Here is a 24,044-nt window from a genome sequence, read left to right on the forward strand (position 1 = left end):
TCGCAGGGAAGGATCAATGGAAGCATAAGGCGGCTCAGGAGGAGGAAGAAGAAGAGAGGGGCAATCGACCCAGGATGGGAACGGCTGTATATGGACCAGTATTGATTTTAGAATTTGTCAAAAAAAAATCTGTAGATGCACTGGTATTGATTTTAGAATCTTTTGATATTTTGCGATACTTATTGTATGATGATGTTTCTGTTGTGGTACTTATGATGATACTCAATGATTTCCAAAATAAGAATTCATAGTCATCCTGTTTTTTATGGTGATACTAAGGCAGATTGGTAAAATTTTCTCTGGATCTTCATCTTAGCACATCAATTTCCAACAATTATGTGGTCCTTTTAAAATTCATTGAGAAATTTATTTTGATAGATTTACTTGCTTCGGATTATTTAAAATTAATGCCCTACATCTATAGCAACTTGGCCATGATCATGAATCTAATTTGTGCATTTGAGTACTTGAATAAAATGCAGCACTAGAAGTTTTGATCGGTTGGGCAAAATGAAAAGAGAACCCCTTTGTTGGTCTGCTTAGTTTAATAGTCATGTTGTGTGGTGGTCGTCTGGCACATGGCTTATGATTTTAATTTAATCGCTTTCTTTTAGTTAGAAGGTTTTTAACATAGTTAGTATACATAGGACTCACTTGCATGTTGTTCTAGGCTCACTTGTCTATCTTTTCTTTAATTTGCACTGGTGGGGAGCTAATACACAGGTAAGTTTTAGACGAACATGTTTTGATTTTTCCACTAAGTACTTTACATTTGTTTTTCTTGTTATTTGTGTTATTTCTGCCCTATGTGCTTGAGCGTTGTATGTTCATCTTGGTTGCAAACATAATAGAGTAGAAATATTTTGTGTTTTGATTTTCTTTCTTATGAAAAAAAAAAATTGTTTTTGAGAAGACGTTCTACTTTTGTACAGAAACTATGCTGAATTGGAAAACCCAAAATAAATACCCAAATTGTTCAAAAAAATTTGAATTTTGGTTTTCTGATATCCTTTTTTTCTGCAGAGGTAAAAAGCACTTAGTTTTGGTATAAACTCTTTACAATATAATGTTTTTTATTAACCTGGGTATGTGAACTTATCAGAACTGGAAAAGTCTGCCCCTGTTTTAGGTAGAACATTTTTTTACTTTTGCTTTATGAATTAAAGTCTGAATGTGGGCCTGATTTTTGGTATGATGTTTCTCTACTATCTCTGATGTCATCCCACAAAATTCAGGTTTTTTTGAACTTTTAATGGTTTTTGACATATTTCTATATTGTTCCTTGTTTCTGTTTCTTGGGAACTATAATTCTGGAAACTAGAATTTTCTGCTCCATTCTCAGATTATTATGCTATGTAGAAAAGACATGTTCAATTGCACTTCTTTTTAGTGTTTTTTTAATTTTTCTAATTCCTATTTCTGATTTTTTTTTAAAACTTTTAGGCCTTTGTATATCTATCAAATAGAGTAAAATTCTGAACCTATCCACACTTACATTACAGGTTCAAGAATTTCCACTTACTTAAGGAGATGGGGGCTCCTTAGGACATGTATGGTGTTTTTGTTTTGATGTATGCGTATTGTTTTTGTGTATTAATGCTAAGAGGATTATCTCTTATCAAGTTTTGTTTGTGCTATGTAGAGGTGTGACCTGTGGTTTGTTATGCCCTTTAGTTGTATTTTAGATAGGAAACCACAATTTGAGTCGTATATTTAGGATCTTTCTAAGTATATGCGCTAGTGAAGAAATCTTTGCGAGCTTCTTGTTGCATTTGATCATAGAACTGAGCTTGTGACTAAAATCAGCTCAAACCATTCAAGCCAATCCAACTTAGTCCTCGAAATGGTCTTTTAGGTATGTAGGAAAATGAGCTATGGAAGTAGCCATTTCCCTTCAGTAATAAATGATCCATCATCCAACCTTCTTCAAAGAATACCTTACAATAAGAGAATTTGTGGAAGTTGCTTACCAAAAGGCTATATTTTTATGAGAAAGTTCGAGAAGAACTTGTCCCTTGTGTTGTTATCCTTTTGCAAAATCATAATTTCAAAAAGTTCTCATGTAACCAGGACACTGTACTAGTTAAGTTTTGGTGGAAATCTTACATTTAGAGTCCAACAATGTCCAATCCCATAGTTGTCATTAACATTTGCCATTTGATTTTATAAAAGCCAACACATAGGACTGTTTGTCTTGGGCTTCGTTCGGAAAAAGAAAAGTGCTTAATCCAAACCTTTTGCAAAACTTTCAATCAGTTGCTGACCTAACACCTATGAGAACTCGTCACCCTTAAACCAATCGTGCATTTATAATATTTTACTTTTATGAAAGAGTTGGTGAAGTTCATTTTTCTACCCAGCCAAACCATCTTGTTTTGCATTCACCCATCTCTTTAGGGAACATAGTTCTTGCCTCCTAATGATATACCATTTGATGTCAAGATCCTTTTGTAAAAGATAAAACTTTTAATTTTTTTGTACAAACATTTCAAAAATGGTTTCTCACACAACTATATGACTTTGCTTTACTTTTAGTATCTCACCATGTAGAGGGAGAAAATTTCAAGTTTTTGTTTGTCAATCAATAGAAGAGGGAAGCTGAAAAAATCTTGGATATGAAAAGTGAAAAAAAATCCTATGAAGCTAAGAAAGTTAAGAGTAGGAAATGCAATTGACTTTGGTGTTCAAGCATTTGCAAGGATTTAACATGAAAATATCATGAGAGAGAAGCCACAATGCTCTGTAAGATCTTGACAGGTAAAAAAATGAGAGTTGAGAGATGGGCTCGGGGCTTGTGTAGTCGTTCCTCTAAGTCAGTAATCGAGAGTACCGGGTAGACATAAAGCTGATTTATGTCTATTTCGCAAAGATAAATGACTTATGAACCTTTGGATCGTCGAAAACTCATAAGGTGAAGCATGTTGGACACGTGACAAAGCTACACAACCACCAAAGTAGTGGAGCTTTGTAGCAACCTTTGAGGTGGTGAGTTATTCCCTCAAAGGTGAAGGTCAGCCTGAAAAGGAAAAAAAAAAGAAAGAAAATCAAATGCAAAAAAAAGGCAAAAAGCTGAATGCGAAAGATAGAAAAAAGAAAAAACAAAAAGTGCTTGCAAGAGATGAAAGACATGAAGGCTAAACTCTCAGGAATTGAATGTGACTATCTTTTGCGACTGTTTGGTTCTGTGGTCAATATTTGCTCCTTTTTTTGATTACTTAAGATGTTGAGGATGATTCTTTTATGTTCATATTTTGAAAATTGAATGATATTTTCTTTTATGATTTGACAACATTGATGCGAAATGAAGCCTGATGCTTGTATGGTAGGTTATGTAAATGAATATCATATTATATGCACAACACGACACACAAGCTTATGAGTTAAGTTGATCATTTTTGAACTATTTCAATGTAAAAACTTGACATCTCTTGTTATGTTTTTAGGCTTCCTAAGCATAGGAGGAACTAACCAATCCTCCTATGATCTTCAAAGGTGTTTGTCCATTCCATTACCAAAATACTAGTCTTTTCATAGAATAGATGAAATCCCTCAAACATAGTATGTTCATATTGACTGTGAATTCCATCGTTTCCTCTGTTTCTAGGACGAACCATTTGGGATAGAAGTTTAAACCTGGCCCATTAGCTCATCGAGTATCTTCAACCTGCATAACCCCGACTTGGGGTATTTCTTTTGAAAAGCACCAACATTTTTAAAAAATTCTGTTGAAATTGCATGGTTTTTTGTGTCCCTGACTTCACTTAATCCACTAAAAGTTCAACTTAAATTGTGTTCAACTTGTTGCTGCGAAATAGAAGGCGGATTACCCATAACATAAAACTTGTTGTGACCAAAACAGGCGGCTAAATGAAAATCATTAGAATTAGAATTTGCTTTTGCTGTTTCAACTAAAAGTCGATGCCCTTTTTTGCAAAATGCTCGTTTATATTTGCGATTGGACAACTAAACCACATATTCGAAGATTCTGAGGAAGAGAGTCAATTGCTTAAATTTGAAAAAATTATGAGCACAAATAAGGGCCTCCTGTTAATGACGCAAAACTTGAGCGTTAATATGTAAATTTTTTTCTTCAAATTATGACATTTAACTTTGTTGAACTAAACGAGTATGATAATACTACGCAAAACTCGACCGTTAATATGTAACCTTTTATTCAAATAATGACATTTAACTTTGTTAAACTAAACGAATATGATAATACAACTCAAAACTTACGCGGTAATATGTAACCTTTTCTTTAAATTATGACATTTAACTCTGTTAAACTAAACTAGTATGATAATACATTCTTCTTTTTCGTTTCGATGAGCAGTTCGTTTTTTATTTTTTATCGTTAAAATGACAACAACTAAAATATAAACTTTCACGTTTCTTGCTGACTATGCCATAAGAATTGTGATCTCGTTAACTATGCTAAAAATATTAGAAAGTTACTAGCTTTTTATCCTAGTAACAAAGTATCATTGATTAAAAGTAATACTAATAAAAAATGCAACTTTACTTTTACAAGTGAATTATTTTAAACCATGATTAAATGCCTAGCTAATTGGCATGATCAACAATGCGCTCATCTATTTGCATAAACTGCCCTAATAAAAAATGAAAAAGAAATCAGCAAACCAGAACTGCCTTCTCTTTTTATTACTGCCACTTTTGCCAAAGATTTGCCTTGAAGAAGAAATGCCCAAACCTTAGACGGGCAATAAAAACACATGCAGTCGTTACATTTGAACGCATCATATATATATCAAATAGACACTTGAATAACTGAAATTTATACATAAACATGCTCTTGTCCTACCAACAAAAGCAGACCGACCAGTAGTCCTTTATTTTAATCTTTATTTCTTATTACCACTGAAGTACAAGTGCAGTTGTCCAAAGTCCACAGAAATTTGCTGGACTCTTTCAGAAATTTTTATATCCTAAGAGGCACTTATAGAAATAAAAACAAATTTTTGGCATGTGAGAAAAAAAAGAAAGAAATATTGCGAAACTCGTGCCACCAACCCAAGGACCGAACCGAAGGCTACAAACTTACTGGATGATGTATGATTTTAAATTTATAGTGTGCTGATTTTTTTTTTTTTGTTCAGCTGATGTATATTATATACGTTTGCATTGCAGTGGAACTGTGGAATCCTTTTACAAAAAAGCGGATGAATAAAGTCAAATGGATATGTGAAAAAAAAATCAGACAACAAAGGAAAAGAAGTTAAACCCGTCAATCCAAAAGAATGAATTCTTTCTATATAAGCGAGTTTTGGCGCAGAATGAATTCTTAGATTTGCCAAACCCTAAATTTCGTAATGAGTCCCCCAGGGTTTTTCCGAAATTAAACTGATCTTTGCTTTTTCTCCTCAAGTTTTTATTTGGTCATTAAAACATCAGCACCCAATTGTGAAAACTAAATTTTTAACAAGGTTTTTACAAAATTAAGACTTTTTTGAAGATGTCATCCAAACACCCACTTTGCTTGCTTTCACAAGGTCAGGGTCAACTCGTAGTAGAACCTCAATTCATTTTGGTACTACCAACGACAGACCGACGCACCCAATCGGCAGCTTCACCGATTCAATTCACGAACCAATATTTTTAACAAAATTGACGAGTTGTCACTTTCCTTGGTTGCATTTCGTATGTGTTCATGATCATGCATGCTGCATTATGGTTTATTATGAAAAAAAAAAAAAAAATCAACTTCTGGAATCATGACCTCATAATTTCAAAAAGGCAACAACTATTTGATGAAAGACATTGTTTGAACTCTAAAAAACAATAGATTCCTAAAAAAATGTTTGTAACAATAGACCTCATACCTTAAGCACCCTAAAAAAAGAATTGAAAAACAATAGATTTTGAAATTTTTGGAATAAGGTGGAAGGAAACTTTTTTCCACCGATTCAGGTGTTCAGTATGTCCAAAAAAATATATATAGACAAGGGAAAATACTTTCCTGAGTGCTGCTGCTCTGCGAGAAGTGTATCACGAAACCCTCGAATGCAGTCTCAGAGTTTGTTTCATTCGGTCCTGTAATGCCATCGGTGGATCCTCTAAGCAAACGATGGACTCAAGAACTCCTCTGTTTGCTTCGCAGGTAACCAATTTTAAATCTGAATCTGGTTACTTAGGATCCAATTAAATCAAATTGGTAATGGATAGATCGAATTCATGTCCAAGTCCTTTACATCCCTGCTTCAATGTGCTTCACGATACAAAACTACATCCATATATGTAAGGGCAATAATGCTTAAGTCATGTCCAAATTGGAGATCCAAGAAACTTCATATCTCAAACCATCAATATCTGTATTAGGCTAATCCACAAAGCTTTATTTGTGGGCTGAAGAGGAAGGGTCTTGCCATGTGTATGATGACAAAATGACCACCTTCCACAACAATTTTGGCAGCGTTATTTATAATAGCACCAAATAAATCATAATAAAGAAAAAAGATATTGATGAGCAAAGAATCCCGGCAAGGATAAACTTCCACAAAAATAAAAGATAATGTAAAGAAAGAATCCCAGCTACGATTACAAACTTCTATCTTTAACGAGAAGATTCACGTAGATATTTGATGTAACTATCGGTCTTTTCTAGGAGCCCGTTCTCAAGTCATTTCCACATTTGCAATTGAAAGAGGATGAGGCGTTCATTCAGACCATGTTAATTTGGTCTAATATTCACTTGCATGAACTTAGAAAATCGAAATAAAATCTACTAGATTGGATTCAGCCCAATTAAGTGCAGCTTACTTACATGGTAATTGCGTTCTTGCAAACGCAGTAGTCGCCTACATTAATATTTAGAAATTATAAGACATGGGGAAAAAAGAAAGTACTGAAAATACAACATCAACCAGAAGAAAAATAAAAAAATATGACTTCAAAACATGAAATCGGGGCATCAAACTCAGTAAAATTAGACTAATAAGTGTGCATAGGTAGTGGCTGCTTAATGATTTCTTTAAACATAAATATTTGTTTCAAAGACTACGGTGGTCAAACATAAATTATTGAACGATCGCAGAGAAATTTCCAAACAAGAAAATCCGGTGAGAAATGGGTTGACTTGTGACCTCTTTCTGAGGGCTATCGCGCAAAGCAGATTTTTCTCCACAAACCAACCTTTTAGCATTTATTGACAGAAAGGGCGACAAAGTTTAAACATTTTTCGTTTATGAGGACTCCAATCAAGTAAACGCTTGTTTCTATCACCGTTTGGTTTCCTCTAACTTATGGTACGAGCCAACGTATTATCTTCCATGAAAAAAGAAAAAAAAAGAAAGTATTATTTGCACTTTACAACATAAACATCAGAAATTTGATCTTTTTCTAACTCGTGTCCGTTATTTGCTAGTTGTTGGCAAAAGGAGGTCCCAGTTCAAAATTTTCAAAAAGTTAGGCCTGCGTTTGAAATTGGATGATCCGCAGAAAGGTAGGTCTTTAGCCGGTGAGCCCATGGTTTTGGGGCACCCTGTAACCTAACCATACACCGCCACGTCGTCAAAACCATCATCTCTCCCTGGTTAGATATTTTCTTCCCTTCTTTTTGCTTTTAATTCCTCGGCGTTTTGGAATTTTTTTCTTTCAGGGAGTTCACATTGATGCGTCGTTAGGGTTAGTTCCGCTCGAATTATTGTTTTTGTTATTGGTTTTATTAATAATAAATTAACGGACTTAAGAATTTCCATAATTTGTTTTTCACATGTGTTTTGGACTTTTGTTTGTTTTGGGGGCCGAAGAAATCAGAAATGCAACCCGAATATAGTTGGAAAACTAAATATTGATGTTTTAGCAAATTTTTTGAAGGTAATCGACAATTGGAAACAACAGTGGGGAGCATTGGAGCGTCAGGGCGCAGGGAAAGGTGAGTTGTGATATTTGGTGTGAGAGATTTGACTGCATATTTCAGGTTTTCAGTTGGCCCTTATGGTATAATTGCTTTTCATCGTTGCTTACCGGTGTGGATGTGAGGAATCTTGAATTGCCTCTGTTGGTTTTTTATCATCTGACGCATCTGGGACTTTTACGCACCCTGGAGATGCTTAATGGTTTTCTGGGATTGGAGAGTCTGTGTCAAAGCTTCTCTAAGGTGCTTCCCGTGTCACAATTGATTTGGACCCAGGAAATGTCGAATCACGAGGTTTTTATTAGCTAGTGAGTTCTCATTGTGTGCGCACCATTTTTGTGGAATGATCGGATTTATGTGTTATGAATGCAATTGAATAAATTTGGAATTATATAGCATTCTCAATACTGAACAAAGACGAGTAATTGTGGTTCCAAACTTCCAATAATTCTATGAAGGTCTTGTTAGTTAGGCACCATGTTCTTCCCTTTGCTTCTCGCTCTATAATTTCCTGGTGGTGCCATGGTATTCTGACTACTTCACTGACTTGATTGCATTGAGGAAAACCATGTTCAGCCTCATTCTTTTACGATTAGAAGTTTGTCAAGGTTCCATGGAAGGTCCATCATTAGAATCCTCCATTTTGAAGACGGCAGTAGCTTTTCTGATAGGACTTTTAGAATCTTTTCATTGTAATAACGATATATCTGCAAGCATTCCATGTTTGAAATTGCAAGCAGGCTAATATGAAAGACATGCATGTCTTGGGACATTAATAACTGAAGGGCTGGATTGTTCAATAATTTGTAAGCTGCTTATAATATTTAAATTGTGAATACATTGAACTTTGTCATAGGTTCTGGTCATCCTTGTAGTCAAACCAAGGTTCATTATAACTTGCTGCATACCTATTTAAGTTGTTCATTCATGGGATTCTTCTACATAAAGCTACTTTCGATGCTATTCAGTGTCGTTTGGTTTCCAGAGAGATTTCGAGGTCCCTGCTTGCATGTCATTAAACGAAGCTGGACAAACGTGTTCCATCACCTGATCTCAATTGATCAAGGTGAACATTTTGCTTTGTCAAGGTAAACAATTCGGCTGATTCATCCTTCTTCTTTATTCTGTCGGCAGATAAAATTTTTGGGTCTTTGGCTGCCTCGGGAATAATTTGATGGTGATTTGGTTTCTTCTTGTCATCTGATGGTGCTTGTTTCCTGGTTTGGTTTTTGAGATCCCATGTGCTGTTTTGCTAGTTGCATGATATTCTTTCACTTAGTCTGTTTTGAATTGCTAATTGCATGATATTCTCACTTAGTTCCTAGTCTTAGTTTTGAATTGCGTTTTCTTGATTGAAATATGAAAGAAAACTATAAAATTCATGTTGAGATCATCAATGTTATGATAAGCATTAAAATGAAAAATGAAGGTGATTTTAACATGATTTTTGCCACGGAACGCCAACCTTCAGGTTGATAGAGCTCAAGTCCTTCATATTTATAACGGATTTTTACAACTGTTTCCAAACTTTGCTACTAAATAAAGGAGCTATTATAATAAAGATTTCTCTTTCCTCATGACTATGGGATCTCTTACTTTTTATAACTTTTGTAGCATTTGGTAACTGCTGGCTGCATTACCATTCTTCCATGATGTTTCATCAGTGATCTTAATGCCTTTATTAATGGTGCTACATCGAGAGTCATCCTCATCCTTAATGTCATCTTCTTATTCTCCCTCAAACTAGACAACAATTTGCTGAGTCTCAGTTTGTTGCAGAGATCATGCTTAAAACTGGATCAAGTCCTTGCTTTGGTGAAGAAGTCGATGATCTTTATGGTCATCTAGAGGCCTTTATTGAGGCATAAAACTTCTTCAGAAAGCACCGCCTTGGTCCCATGACAAAAAATAAAAATAAGCAACAAGATGATTCTAACATGGTTTTTGCCATTGAAGGCCACCATCAAACCATTAAGTTGATGAGCTCAAGTCCCTCATATTTATAAGGGATTATTAGAACTGTTTTCAATGATTGCTTCTAATTAAAGGAGCTGTTATCAATTATCATAATGATTTTCCTTTCCTCATGATGATGGGATCTCTTACTTTGTTCCACTTTTACAGCATTTGGTAACTGCTGGCTGCATTACCATTCTTCCATGATCTTCGTCAGTGATATTAATGGCTTTATAATGGTGCTATGTTGAGAGTCATTCTCATCCTCACTGTCATCTAAGTTATTGATCTGATTTTTGCTTCTATTGAAATATTGAGAAAAAACTATTGAATACAAATTTAACTGAGTACAACAAGTTGTCAATGTCGGTGTCAGCTTTTTTTATAGAAAGATTTTGTTGTTTTATAAGACTGAAGAAAGGGAAACTAGGTCAGCTTGAAGCAACAAGGTATACTATATTCCTTATAGCAGGCCAATATGGGGCTGAAGAAAAATGAGCCCTAAGGAAGACAATTCGACACACACACATACACACGTATATATATTATGTATTTATATATATGTGTATCCAAATATGCCTTCTATGCATGCCTCCCAGTGTTTTAAGCTGTTACCCTTGAATCTAACCATATAGATAGGTGCAAAACATATAATGATATGAAAATATGAGCGAGTAAAACTAGAAAAGTTGATGTCTATATTGGATTTTATGAGCCAAAAATGCTAAAACTGTTTAAATTTTAAAACGTTGCAGGATCTAACTTGTACATGCAATTTGTGTGATTGTTCATGAGTCCTATAACTTCTAACGTTTTGCATCTGTGTATATGGTTGGTTTTATGAAAGGTGACACAAACACACACACATATGTTCATGTATATGCTTGTGTACTTACCGTATGTATGACCAGCTGATCTGGGGTCCAGTTTTCCTAAAAAAATTTATTGGCTTACAGGTGCTTTGGAAGTAGCTTATCTATTTTGCTAGTCATCTGAATTTTCATTATTTTGCATCTTGTTAGCCTTAAGGAAACTGTGTCGTCGGAGGGGGGTCTTTTATAAATAGAGATAATTAATAATGGGTTGGATCCCCTTGTAGACCCAATGTCCTATTGTCATAAATAGGCTGTTACCCTAAGGGATTAGGGTTATGCAAGTAATGAGGATTACCTCTCGGTGAGAGGCAAGTTCAGGCCTGACTGTGTGTTGGAAGGGTGCGTGAGTTAGTGTTAATTACTGGAATTACACACACAACACTGACACATCTCATAACATTTCTCTTATATGGATGAAAAAAAATTATGGGAGAAAATAATAAATGTGTACATGCAAAATTTTAGGAAAGTGAGATTTGTGTCCAAGTTTTTGCAATCCTTTGTTTTCTCATCTGAAAAATGGAATGCCTAAATTGGCCACAAAAGGAAATTTTAGCATGCAGGTTGGAGTTGATGCTTCATTGGAGATGGTTTGTTTGATTATGTGCATGTGACAATGTTAGTAATCAATGGTTAAGCATGTTGATGGTATTCAGGATAGTTTTTCTTAATCTTTACAAATGTGACCTATATATGATAATATGATTTTGGATTGATCCATGGGTCTTTTTAACGCGATGATCGTCTCATATGCTGCTTTATCAAGAATTACTTGGAAACATGAGTTTCAAATCATTGATACAATAAGTATCTAAAAAATGATATTTTGGTCAGTGAAGAAGTTTAATCAACTTATTTAATAAAATTAAGTAACAAAATCCATAATGTGGAAACCACAAAATGGCATATAAGTAACACTTGTGCTTACCCTCAAGAAGTTTCTAATTAGATTTATGAGATGAACAGGCAAAATGTCATTGAAGTTTGAACATAAATAGTAATAAAATTTTCACATCTACTAATCTTCCTGCTGTATAATATTTAAGATAAACTAATTTGAGTCTACTGATCTAACCTGCTTGGTTTGAATAAGACATCTTTTATCTAATTCCTGTGTGGGAATGCATGGTTGCATACTCATGTATACAGAGGCAGGAGAATATGCCTGCATGCATGTACCACTACTAGCCTCTCGGTCCTTTGTGTGTTGAAGATTTCATACTTGTGAATCTGCATAAACATAAAATTATCATTCGGTGTTTAGCTAATTATGTTGTCCTTATTCGATTTTCACTTTTTAGTTATGATGGCTACAGATTGCACAGGTCCTCACATTCGTCCAGCAGGAACCAAGAGGCGTTTTTGTCCAGATGGTTTCTCGTCACATACATCATTCACTTTGAAAAAAAATCTATCTCTTGTTGAAATGGATATGTTCTCACTTTCAAGTGCACCTCTTGGAGAGAAGGCAGGCTTGGATACTAAATGTAGTGAGGATGTCAAGGTTGCAAGGTCTCTTAGGCGTAGACCTTGGATAAATTATGCAATGTTTGATGTGAGTTCAGAAGAGGAATCTCAGAAGAAACCAACCAAGCTGGTAAGCATCTTTCATCTTGTTATCTCTTGCTACGGAAGCTCCAATTGTGTTAAATGGATGTTTTGCGTACCATGATTAAGTATGATTTCATCTTTGTCCCTTTTTTTCCCAGAAACAGTTGTCACTGACTCCTTTAAAAAAAGGAGTTATTCGTGGGTGTCCAAATTGTAACAACTGCCAAAAGGTGGAGTTTTTTTTTTTATTATGAATTGTAGCAGCTCCCTATTAATCTTCCCAACTTTTCACATGGATTTATCTTTTAAACAGGTAATAGCCAGATGGGATCCAGAAAATGCACGCAGACAGGTCATCAGTGAAGCTCCTGTATTCTACCCAAATGAAGAGGTGAGTGGTGTTTTCACTACTTTATCTTGAACACTGAAATCATCTTAATGCTATGTAGCTCATAATTTTTGTCTTCATGTTTGTTTGGTGATGAAATTCGTCCAGGAATTTAAGGACCCTCTGAAGTACATTGCAAGTATAAGACAGACGGCAGAATCATATGGAATTTGCCGAATTGTTCCTCCTCCTTTTTGGAAGCCACCATGCATTCTTAAGCAAAAGCATATATGGGAAAATGCCAAGTTTGCTACACGAATTCAACAGCTTGACAAACTTCAAAATCGAAAACCTATGAAAAAAAGATCCAGAAACATTGGTCATATTAAGAAAAGAAAGAAAAGATGCCTGAAAATGGGAATATCCTGCAGTCCTAGTGATACAAGCAGTGCAGATATACATGAGAGCTTCGATGAGAGTGAGATTTTTGGTTTTTTACCTGGTCCAGAGTTCACTTTAGAGTCTTTTCAGAAGTATGCAGATGATTTTATTGGACAGTACTTTGGCATGAATGATACAATCCCAATGTCAAGCTTGAGCAACAGTGAGGATAAACATGGAAAAGGACCATCTGTGGATGACATTGAGGGTGAATACTGGCGGATGGTTGAGAACCCAACTGAAGAGATTGAGGTACCACATTTTAAGCCATCTTCTTTTTGAAAAATTAAAGCATCATTTATGGATGTAATCTAGACTGCAATGTTTTACATCTAGGTACTTTATGGGGCTGATTTGGAAACTGGAACATTTAGCAGTGGATTTCCTAAGGGATCCACTGATTATGGGGACAGTGAGCCAGATGTGTATGTGAAATCAGGTTGGAACTTAAATAACTTACCAAGGCTGGCAGGATCTCTGCTTTCCTTCGAGCAGACTGATATTTCTGGTGTTCTAGTGCCATGGCTTTATATAGGGATGTGCTTTTCATCGTTTTGCTGGGTAAGTTTTTACTTCTTAGTCCCTTTCTGTTACACAGAAAGGAGCTTCTCTTATGCTAGGTACTTCTGAAAAGGTTTCACTGACCTCCCATGTGCACCGCATGCAGTTTCACATATTAACCCAGTTGACGTTGGAGTCTGGACATATAAGCAATGCCTTTTGATTTCCTGCAAACTCCTGCGTATTTACCTTTTAATTATCTTCTTGCAACAGCATGTTGAAGATCATCATCTTTATTCATTGAACTACATGCATATGGGTGCTCCAAAATTATGGTATAGCGTCCCAGGAAATCATGCTTTGAAATTGGAGGCGGCCATGAAGAAGCATCTGCCTGGTTTATTTAAAGAACAGCCTGACTTGCTTCATAAGCTTGTGAGTCTTCTTCATTTTGGGTGGTTAACGTCAATAACATTTTTGTGACAGTTGTATGCATTCTTTTCTTCTTTGACTTCTGTTGCACTGCACAAGTGAAAAGAGTGCTATCATTTCATTATAGTTTGTTCTCGACTGTAGACTTGCACTGGAAATGAGTACTAGCAGACCATCCATTTAAGTTTTTATAGTGATGACAAGTGGTTCTAGTTAGAGTTGTTTAATGGTTGGTATGTCATTGTTTTGCTCATTTTGTTCCAAGGTCCAGCCTTTCATGAGGGATACACAGACCTTGAAGGAATTCAAATGGGGATCTAAGGATCCCCTTTTGGAGTGACCTAATATCAGTTCCAGGTTAAAAACATTAAGGATCTTGACGTAAAAGAGAAGGTTGGGTCAGTAGTCCTCTGAAGTGTCACATAAAAACGTGTTTCAAACGCGAAAAAAGCGCGATAAATAAAATTGCCATTTAAAACTTAAAAAAGAAAACGTTTTCTTTTGAGAAAAACGTTAAAACAAAAAAACATGTTTTTAATGCATTTTTTACATGTTTTTCATGCTTTTTTAATGCCAAACAGTTTTTTTTCATTTTCTATTTTTTAATTGTTTCAAAGCTACTTTTTTTTTATGTTTGTGTTATTAATTTCTCACTTATTTTATTTTCCCCTCATTTTTAGTTTTTTCTAAATTTTTAAAAATTTACCATATTTTTCATGTATTTTTTCCCTTTTTTCAAGCTTGCCGATGCTGTATTATACCCGAGAAAACCTTGTTGTTTAAAACTCGAAAACGTTATTTGTGTCTATGCTGTGGACCATTCAAACATATCTGTGTTTGTGCTTATCTTGTTGGATGCTTAATATATTTGGAAAATATAACTTCCTGCTTTGGATGTTTCGGTGTTGCTTTGAACAGGTTACCCAATTTTCTCCAATGATATTGAAGTTGGAAGGCGTACCTGTTTATCGTTGTGTTCAACAGTCTGGAGAGTTTGTTCTCACTTTCCCTCGAGCATATCATTCTGGTTTTAACTGTGGATTTAATTGTGCTGAGGCAGTCAATGTTGCTCCCATTGACTGGTTGCCACATGGACAGAGCGCTGTGGAACTTTATTGTCAGCAATTTCGTAAAACTTCTTTGTCTCATGACAAGTTATTACTGGGGGCAGCACGAGAAGCTGTTAGAGCACTTTGGGAGCTTCATATTCTGGGAAGAGACACTCCCCACAACTTACAATGGTCAGCTGTTTGTGGAAAGGATGCCATTTTGACAATGGCATTAAAGGTAACCTCTTAGGACATTTTCTTCTTGATGTTAGCTATTGGACAGAAAAAATTGTTAATCCTCTATTTTGACATAACCTGAACTGGAACCTACTGTATTGTTTTCTTCATAGACCCGCATTGACTTAGAGCACAGAAGAAGGAAGTTCTTCTGCAGCCCTTCGCAGGTGAGGAAAATGGACGTGAGCTTTGATGCTACCAATGAGAGGGAGTGTGTCATATGCTTTTATGATTTGCATCTCTCTGCAGTTGGTTGTGAATGTTCTCCAGAAACATTTGCATGCTTAGACCATGCAAAACAACTTTGTTCTTGTGATTGGAGTACAAGATTTTTCCTCTTTCGCTATGAATTAAGTGAACTCAACCTATGCATGGAAGCATTGGGAGGGAAATTGAATGCCATACACAGATGGGCAAATTTAGATCTCAGGCTCTCTTTGAGTTCCTATGTCAAAAAGGAAGAGAAGTTTCAAGGATCAGAGAAAACCTGTGCCTTGCTTTGCAAGCCCTCCTTGAGAGAGATGGAACTGAAAAAACATATGCCACTGGATGATGCGTCAGTGCAGGGTCCTGCTAGTGTTTCTGTCCTGCGGATAGAAACAAACAAGCTTCTAATGCAGCCAGCCTGTCTTGGTACAACAGAAGTTAAAGATCGTAGGACACCGAACAAGGTAGAGGAATTAACTTTCAAAAGGGAAACTTTTGTATTTGAAGAGGACAAAGCAAGAATCTATGACATGACTGAACTTGGTAAAGTCATCTCTGACGATGGCCAAGTTTTTGCTGCTACTGAAGTTCAAGCACCATGTAACGACTTCAAGCCAATAATGCAAAACGTGCATGGTAATGATGGGCCTTCAGTCTCAAAGTCAATAACAGAATCGTTCTCTGTTTTCCAGTCTCGATCAGAGGACACACCCTGTGCTCAGTTCCCTGAAAGCTCCTCTATTCTCTTGCAGCAAAGCATATTTTCACCAGCAGCTAATAACACTACATTGAAAATTTTGGAGAAGGAAAATTCTAGACCAGCCACGTTCCATGGAGGTACTATTTGCCTGAATGATGATGGTGATGATGATGATAGTGATCAAATGGAAAAAGGACATAACTTACAGGTTGGGGTGGAAGTGGAAGGGCCCACCACACACCTTGCAAATAGTGGTGGCAGTCGGAACTGCATTCATCATTTGCTCTCTGATCCTCACAGAGTTCCTAGCAATCTGAAGAAAGATGAACTACCTTTATCTGATTCCAGCTCCACAATAATGGAACATGATTCCTGCATGCAGTTCATAGTTTCATCAACTGAGTCTAGTGTTAAACCAAATTTGGGTCGCAACTGCGAAAGTGGTCCCCAGATTGCAAAGGTTGTAAGAAACTTAAACTGTGAAGTAGAGCCACTAGACTTTGGACTTGTGGTCCCTGGAAAAGCATGGTGCAACAAGTATGCAATTTTTCCTAAAGGTATATGTTATGGTAGATGGAGTTTATATTTGTATCAATAGGGAGTTGGGCAGTCGTACTCAAAGCGGTTTTTTCCTTTTTGTTTTGCTTGATAGGATTCAGAAGTCGGGTTAGGTACTTAAGTGTTATTGATCCAACACAAGGGTCTCACTATATCTCCGAAATTCTTGATGTGGGAATCTCTGTACCATTCTTCAGGGTAACTTCCTTTTTCCATGTTTCCTAATAAGATAAAATTGTGTTTGTATTTGGCTGCTTGCTAATTTTTGTTAATCTGTCTAAAGGAGCATTATTTTTGTAAATATAATGCAGGTTAAGATTATTGAACAGATGCTATGGATCACAGCTTCTTTATGCTGAGACTGATGTCTAACTAGTCTCTCTGATTGTGGTTCTAAAAATCAGGTTACACTGGAGGATTGTCCCTCTGAAGTTTTCATGTGTGTTTCTGCCATTAATTGTTGGGACATGGTCCGTGACAAAGTAAATCAGAAGATTGTGAGCCAGCATAGGCAAGGGAAACTAAATCTACCTCCTCTGCATCCACCGGGATCAATCGATGGATTTGACATGTTTGGATTTTCAACACCATTTATTGTTCAGGTAAATCTGCTTGTCAGGACTTCTTTAGTTCAAACTTTGAGTAGTGGATGTGTTAGGTGTCTTTTCCTATTGAATTTTCTTTTCCATGCCGTCTGAAGGAGCTGCCATCTCTGAATAGCTTGACCAAAAAGTTCACTTGATTTTCTGAGTGTAAAAATGCACCCTTTGAAAACAAAAAAAAAAGAAGTAAAAATAGAGGACAATTTAAGGTTTTGTACAAAGAGATTTCCTGCAATTTGTAACTAATATGAAGTACTTGCTTTTATATTTTTCAAGGCTGGATCATCTTGGTGCCTGTACAGCAGGAAGAAAATGGCAATATGGACTCTTTTTTAGTCTTGATATTTTGATGTTTTGAGTGGTAAATTTTATTCTTGTCATCTGATTCTAGCAGAAAATAGAGGCTCTTGATCCCAATCATTTATGTCTGGAATACTGGAACTGTCAACCCACCAAACAGAAGCCAGTAAAAGTGCCTCCAGGAAGTTCAACTAAGGACAACCAAGGCAGCACTAAGGTGGTGCCCAGAGAGGGTCCAATCATAAAGAATAGCTTGGAAGCGGTAGAATGCATCCTCAAGGGTATATTCAAGAAGGCAAACCGTGAAGAACTCCGTGCTCTTCAAGAGGCACTGAGCAATGAAAATGCATGTCTAAACAAGGACATAGTCATCAAGTTTCTCAAAGAAGAAATTCAAGAGTCACAGAATGGTAAATTTGGTGACATTCACCTTTGTCCACCTGATGAATATTTGGATATGAAAAAGTAACCTACCTCTCTCTCTCCCCCCTGTATAACCATGATTTGTGACCTGAGTCTTGAGTTTTTTTAGATGTAGCACATGTAACTCTTCATAAGCGGCAATTGACGTGACCCAAATGTACAGAACTACAAGCACTGAGAAAATTTGAGAAAAATCAATGGAATTCATTGTTAGCATGCATCGTCAAACATGCATTTCTCGTGTTTGAGAAACCTTCTTTCTTCAACGGCATGCCATTTATAGCTTTCCAGAACAACGGTGTTGCTATTCTTTTTCATCCCAACAGCATGATGAGCCCGCTATTCCAAGTGCTGCTTGGTGAACTGAAAAGCTTACTCCCTTGCATGAAAATTATCCGCGACACTTCAAGTATGTATGACTGCAGTTCTTGTTATAATTTGACAAGAAAACTAGACTTGTAATTTTTTGTAACATTACAAAATTAGAGAGAACGAGTGTGGTTCAAAAGATCTGATAAGATAGGCAATTCTGACATTGTGAGCTGGCCACGGTATTGAATCCTTTGAATAATCATCGTGAACCCTTAGTGCAGCACTGCTGAAACCGTACAAGTCCTTCGTGATTTTAGGTATACACTTTTACGGTTTTACACAAAACACTAACAGGGATATTTTTTGGATTGGCAAGTGTGTATTCCAAAACACTCCCTACTCTCTAAAGAACTCAATAAAACAGGAAGAGAGAAGCTTAGTGGAGAGGTTCACTTCATAACAAAGTTCAGTTGCGCAGAAAACAGCAGTGAAGGATCATCCTTTCTCTTAGGAGTTCCCCTGGTGACACGGTGTCAAGTACAAATTCAAAGTTCATTCTTTTCGTGGGGAATTCCTCTAATAGCAGGGTATTCTAGATGCAAATTTCCCAGTCAAGACTTGGATGTCAGAAACCATCAAGAGGCTTGAAAGTTTGAAACTGCATGGGAACCTTGATCTGAAGAAACTGTTCTTTCTACCATACCTGCTACAAGTATTCTTGCATCTCAAGAAATGGTTATCGAATGAATCCTATTATTGCTCTGATATAAACACATTTAGCAGTTTGAACATGATGACATTTATTTTTCTCCCTTGGATGACATGGAGCTAACAATAATACAACAAATAAGAACACATGAATATAAATGAAAGAAACAAATATAACAAAAACTTCAAAGCCCTGCGGACACCAGGCCATGCAAGGTCACTATTCCGATCACTACATTCTGATCATTCAGAACCGGCAAAAATTGCACCGGTGAAGGTGGGGATTCCATCTTCTTCATCGCATCAACTGCCATAGCTTCTGGACCTATTGTTCTTGGGTTCCTAAAAAAAGTTACATTAACACAACTAAGCATCCGTGTGCATAGAGCCTTTGACTGAAAAGATAGAAAGTGAGTCATATGCAACCGTACCTGTTACAGACATCTCCTACACGGAGTTTGAAGATTGCTTCACCATTAGATTTTAGAGTCCGACGCAGGTCACCGTCAGTGAATGTTCCAATCAAATGATACTCCTTATCGATAACAAGCAAACACCCACAACCTTTGCTCGTAAGCTCAACAAGCTGATCCATGATCAAGCCGCCTTCTTGACAGATGGGAAGCTCCTCTTGTTTCTTCATCAGATCTTTAACCTGCAAAGAGGTCCAGTTTATGGTCGTCATTTTGGCACAGTTAAGAAATCAGAGCTACTATTGATTGCACACACTTGACAATATGAGCACCCAACCAAGCAATTAGTTATTGATTTCAATTAATTTTCGATGTCCTATTAATGTGATTGTATGTATATAGGTATGGAGCACACATGTGAGACTTATCCCTAAGGTATGGAGCACACATAAGCATCCCTAAACCTGATAACCACGTGTATCTTCAGTTCCAGTAATGAAACTTTCATTTAATATAAAGCAGCAGATAGAGCAGCTTGTATTACGTATCCAGATTGCATATCCAAAACTAGGGCTACCAGACAACTTGGACTCAAATTTCTAAAGGAGTATGAGCAAAAAAAAAAAAGGGATCACAAAACAATGAGTACGCCGCGTCTTACATCCACAAAAACTGCAGATCACAAGACAATGAACAACAAAAGAAAAAGAAGCCCTGCCCTTATGGAAAAACGAAATGTAAAAATTAAAACACCAAGAATGTGAACCCTGGAGAAAGTCTAAACTGAACTTGATCCGTGCAATTGACCAACCAGACCAGTGGTGGAGCTAACATGTATAAAGAAGTAGGAGGATTTTTCTTTTCCATTTTATGGCCATGCCTCTCTCTCTCTCTCTTTTAGTCCAATATTAAGTAGATATCGTACGAGAGTGAAAAGGAATTCCAGAACTAATATAAGATTGGGCTCCTAGTAAAGCATAGTAATAATTGCATAGAGAACGCCTTAGGTATTTATTCATATATTATTAAAAATAGTTACCCCATAACTATAATAAAGAAGTATCTAAGTATTTTTTTTATATATAAATAGATTCAAACTGCAAAACAAAAGAAAAATATGCAGCTAGGCGTTAAATGTTTTTTTTTAATGGTACAGTTTTTTTTTCCTTAAAAATATTTCCATGCTTTGAACTTTTGAAGTGGGAATTTTCCTCTTTAAGCGCAACAGAGGAGAAATTAGAAAAGTCAGGTGTAGCTCTTCAATAAAATGAGGGGCACCCAGCCTGAGATTCCTACTTTTCCAATTTATCCTGAGCCAGATGTGGCTCGACCACTGAATTTCAGGTGAACAGAAAAGGGAGAAGTGCATTTAAAAACCTATCTATGCAGTGACAACACAAATACAGTGTCCCAATCTTGATCCCTTTCTCGACCCACAGTAGCAGAGTCTTTCCTAAGAACTAACATATGAAGACAAGCTAAACATGTATCCGAGAGCATAACATCAAAACGAAAGGTAAAAACTCTAACGGTTCAAGAGACAGAACACAACTAACAATCAAATTGATCGGCCAAATGACAACGACACACAAAAGGAAAACGTAAATCATAAACCAAAGAGAAAACCAATGACACCAACGTTGCATTTCAAGAATCAAGGAGAAACAAAGAACGAAAAATTGAAAACAAGACGATTTCAATATAGGGTGGAAAAATCCACCCAATAGAAAAGAACCATCAATTGAAATTCTAGACGTTAAAGATCAAAGAGACACCTTCACAAATGAAGCTTAAAATAGAGAAACAAGATCCACAACCAGAAAATATCATCCAGGTCAATTTCCGATCGGCCAAATAGGGCAGAAAAAGGAAACATGCCTTCACAGATCAAACGAATTATGCGACATTGCATTCAAAGAACCAAGGAAAAGTGATCTATCTGAAACACAACCAGAAAATATCATCCAGGTCAATTTCCGATCGGCCAAATAGGGCAGAAAAAGGAAACATGCCTTCACAGATCAAACGAATTATGCGACATTGAATTCAAAGAACCAAGGAGAAGTGATCTATCTGAAAATAAAATATAAGTACGATTCACAAAAGAAGCGGAAAATTATAGAGAAGAAAGAAAATTATAGAGAAGAAAGAGACCCCCAAAATCACATCACCCAAAGTTTAAGATAAAAAAGATATCACCGTTCGCAGATCTTATGGGAAACCACCATGAAGAAACGACCAAGAAAATCGCATCTCTCTAAATTAAAAAAAAAAAAAAAACCATTCACAAAACAAGTGGACAACCACCGCAAAGAAACGATTGAATCTCTCCACATTAGGGAACAAAGAAATGACCACGAGTCACAAATCAAAATGGAAAACCGCCACTGAGAAATAGATCCCCAGAATTGAATATCGTTACATTGATCACAGAAACACTTAGAAAACTGACCTTAAAGATGAGACTCTTCCCGATCCGTCCCGCCGGGTGGTTGGCCGCATACTCCTCCTTCGTGAGGTTTCTAGCGCTCATAAGCGCGATAGCCACCGTGTCGCCGAACACCATCTGGATTGCCGTAGAAGTGACCGGAGCCAGGTCGAAAGGGCAGAGCTCCCTCTCCAGTGGGAGGTAGACGCTGAGATCGCAGGCGCCGGAGAGGAGGCTGGTCTTTGAGGAGGTGACGGCCACGAGGAAGGCTCCCCTGGCCCTGGCACAAGGGATCAACCGTAGCAGCTCGTCGGTATTGCCGCTCTTGCTGAAAAGCACCAGTAGGTCGTCGGAGCCAAGGATGCCGATGTCACCATGGAGAGCATCGGTTGGGGAGAGGAAGCCGGAGCGGATGCCGAGGGAGACGAGGGTCTGGGAGATCTTCTGGGCAACGAAGCCAGATTTGCCGACGCCGGTGAAGAAGATGGTACCTTTGGCATCGAGGAGGGTGCGGGTGAAGAGGTGGGTCTGAGAGAGGTCGAGGTTCTGGAAGAAGTAATCGAGATAGCGCTTCTGGGTCTGGAAAAGATCGCGGAGGCTGAGAGTGAGGGCGTCAGCGGCAGCCCCTTCCTTCTCCATTTGCGAGGCCTTCCCATTGCCGTTGGGAAGGTCGGAAGGAGCGAGGGAGCCCATTGTCGGCTCACAGGGCCACGGGGTAATTGAGAGAAAGACAGAGAGAGAGAGAGAGGTGTCGGTGGCGGTCTATTGGATGCACGAGGGACGATGAAGGCAGCGTCTTCCTTCCTTCTCTCTTTAGCTTCTCTTTCGTTTCGTAGCCAAATTACCTCGAGTTAACAGACGTTGGGATTTCAAAACCTGAGAACTAAGGCAATTTTTTTGATTTTCTGTCAGCAGCCCTAATTGTTTGCAATATTCTCAAGTTCTGACATTCAATTTTTAGTATTCTTGTATAGACGACGGTTTTGTTATCAATTTTCAAACAGCAGTGGCAGAGGCATCCTCTTCCTGTGCTACAGTAAAGCTAGATTCCGGAGGTTTTGGATTAAACGTTGAACGTGTGGATGTTAAAGGTCTGAGTTGAGTTATTTTAGTCTGATAAACTATGAATTTTTGGTGTAGATTTTTTGTTTCATTAACGAAGTTATGCCACATTAACTTCATAAGCTTATGATCGTTTTAACATCATATGGGTTTCGTCAGATGCCTGTAAAGTGCAGAAATGAACTGTTACTGTTTTATGAGTGCCCACCAGACTTTGTTTAAAAAAAATTGGGGCTGCACGTTTTCCATATTTGCAAAAAAAAAAACATATAAAAAATAATTTTATGGAAACTTGAAAGTGAGAGGGAGTATGCTATCATTTGAGAGCTGCTGGTACAGATGCATCCGCCTGTATTAGAAAAAGGAAAACGCGAGACACGTAAAGAAATTTGTGGCAGAAAACCGGCCGTTTATTCAAGTCATGAAGTAGGAACGGTAATTGGAACTGGGAATGTGTGGGTGATTTTCTTCTTTTATAAAAAAAAAAGACTTCTAATAAACAAATGAAACAATTTTAAAAACTTCAAAGGTATCCTCCCCGATTGTATGGTCGAGAAACCAACAAAAGTGTTCATGGCTTACTCTTTCTTTGACAGCTAGCTTAATTTTTCTTGACTCATTCCTGCAGCAAATGGAAGCTAAATTTTATGTTATTTCTTGATGCTTTTGGAGTTTCAAGTACTCCTTTTTTGAGTTTGAAAGTCTCAAGACAACTGACACTTCAACAAGAAGTTGATCAGGCAAAAATCTTTTTTCTCGACATGGTGGTATGCAAGAGGGGAGAGTTAAGCCTCTTCTCCTAAGATTTAGTGCTGCTTAATTTTGGATAGTGGTACAACACATCCTTTAACTTGAATGTACCATTTGCAATTTAATGAAGTAGCACTCATATTGACAACACGCCGTTTTTACTCGTAAGACAACCAACTATATCTTGGAACAAAATTTCACCGTAAACTTACAATTACAAAGAATTGACATGACATCTCTTCAAGTAAAGACCAGATCAATGAGATTTTAGATTTTCACCACTGTAGTTTATCTTTACTCACGACACTATATGACATGTTATATTTAACGTAAAGGCC

At 37.0% G+C, this 24,044-nt stretch overlaps 2 protein-coding genes across 11 annotated transcripts; one reads left to right on the forward strand and one right to left on the reverse strand.

Annotated features, from left to right (window-relative positions):
• The first annotated feature begins 7,419 nt into the window (after positions 1–7,419).
• LOC116252391 (lysine-specific demethylase JMJ18-like) lies at positions 7,420–18,261 on the forward strand. Of its 10 annotated transcripts, none has more exons than XM_031626618.2 (14): positions 7,421–7,549; positions 7,834–7,891; positions 8,842–8,961; positions 12,021–12,301; positions 12,414–12,485; positions 12,569–12,646; positions 12,752–13,276; positions 13,361–13,585; positions 13,799–13,960; positions 14,876–15,244; positions 15,357–16,707; positions 16,803–16,906; positions 17,113–17,310; positions 17,702–18,261. In XM_031626618.2, exons 4-14 carry the CDS (start codon positions 12,131–12,133, stop codon positions 18,077–18,079), a joined length of 3,633 nt encoding a protein of 1,210 aa, XP_031482478.1. In that variant the 5' UTR covers positions 7,421–7,549; positions 7,834–7,891; positions 8,842–8,961; positions 12,021–12,130; the 3' UTR covers positions 18,080–18,261. The 10 variants fall into 10 exon arrangements, with proteins under 10 accessions (XP_031482471.1, XP_031482478.1, XP_031482476.1 ...); XM_031626616.2 differs by having other exon boundaries at positions 8,859–8,961; XM_031626617.2 differs by lacking the exon at positions 7,421–7,549 and adding an exon at positions 7,557–7,641 and having other exon boundaries at positions 8,859–8,961.
• An 820-nt stretch (positions 18,262–19,081) lies between these two features.
• Positions 19,082–22,730, reverse strand: LOC116252394 (probable arabinose 5-phosphate isomerase). Its single transcript, XM_031626622.1, has 3 exons — positions 21,919–22,730; positions 19,485–19,708; positions 19,082–19,395 (listed from the first exon to the last, which is right to left on the reverse strand). Exons 1-3 carry the CDS (start codon positions 22,585–22,587, stop codon positions 19,239–19,241), a joined length of 1,050 nt encoding a protein of 349 aa, XP_031482482.1. The 5' UTR covers positions 22,588–22,730; the 3' UTR covers positions 19,082–19,238.
• Positions 22,731–24,044: the final 1,314 nt, after the last annotated feature.

The sequence above is a fragment of the Nymphaea colorata genome, chromosome 4 (genome assembly GCF_008831285.2).
Source record: "Nymphaea colorata isolate Beijing-Zhang1983 chromosome 4, ASM883128v2, whole genome shotgun sequence".
In the NCBI taxonomy this organism is placed as follows: domain Eukaryota; kingdom Viridiplantae; phylum Streptophyta; class Magnoliopsida; order Nymphaeales; family Nymphaeaceae; genus Nymphaea; species Nymphaea colorata.

Excerpts from the sequence above, each read along its gene's own strand:
- LOC116252391 (XM_031626611.2), top strand. The coding sequence starts at position 12,008 with ATGATGGCTACAGATTGCACAGGTCCTCACATTCGTCCAGCAGGAACC. Across the intron at positions 12,486-12,568 it reads ATTGTAACAACTGCCAAAAG|GTAATAGCCAGATGGGATCC; the intron begins GTGGAGTTTTTT and ends TCTTTTAAACAG. Across the intron at positions 12,647-12,751 it reads TATTCTACCCAAATGAAGAG|GAATTTAAGGACCCTCTGAA; the intron begins GTGAGTGGTGTT and ends AAATTCGTCCAG.
- LOC116252394 (XM_031626622.1), bottom strand. The coding sequence starts at position 22,587 with ATGGGCTCCCTCGCTCCTTCCGACCTTCCCAACGGCAATGGGAAGGCC. Across the intron at positions 19,709-21,918 it reads GGAAGAGTCTCATCTTTAAG|GTTAAAGATCTGATGAAGAA; the intron begins GTCAGTTTTCTA and ends ACCTCTTTGCAG. Across the intron at positions 19,396-19,484 it reads GTAGGAGATGTCTGTAACAG|GAACCCAAGAACAATAGGTC; the intron begins GTACGGTTGCAT and ends AACTTTTTTTAG.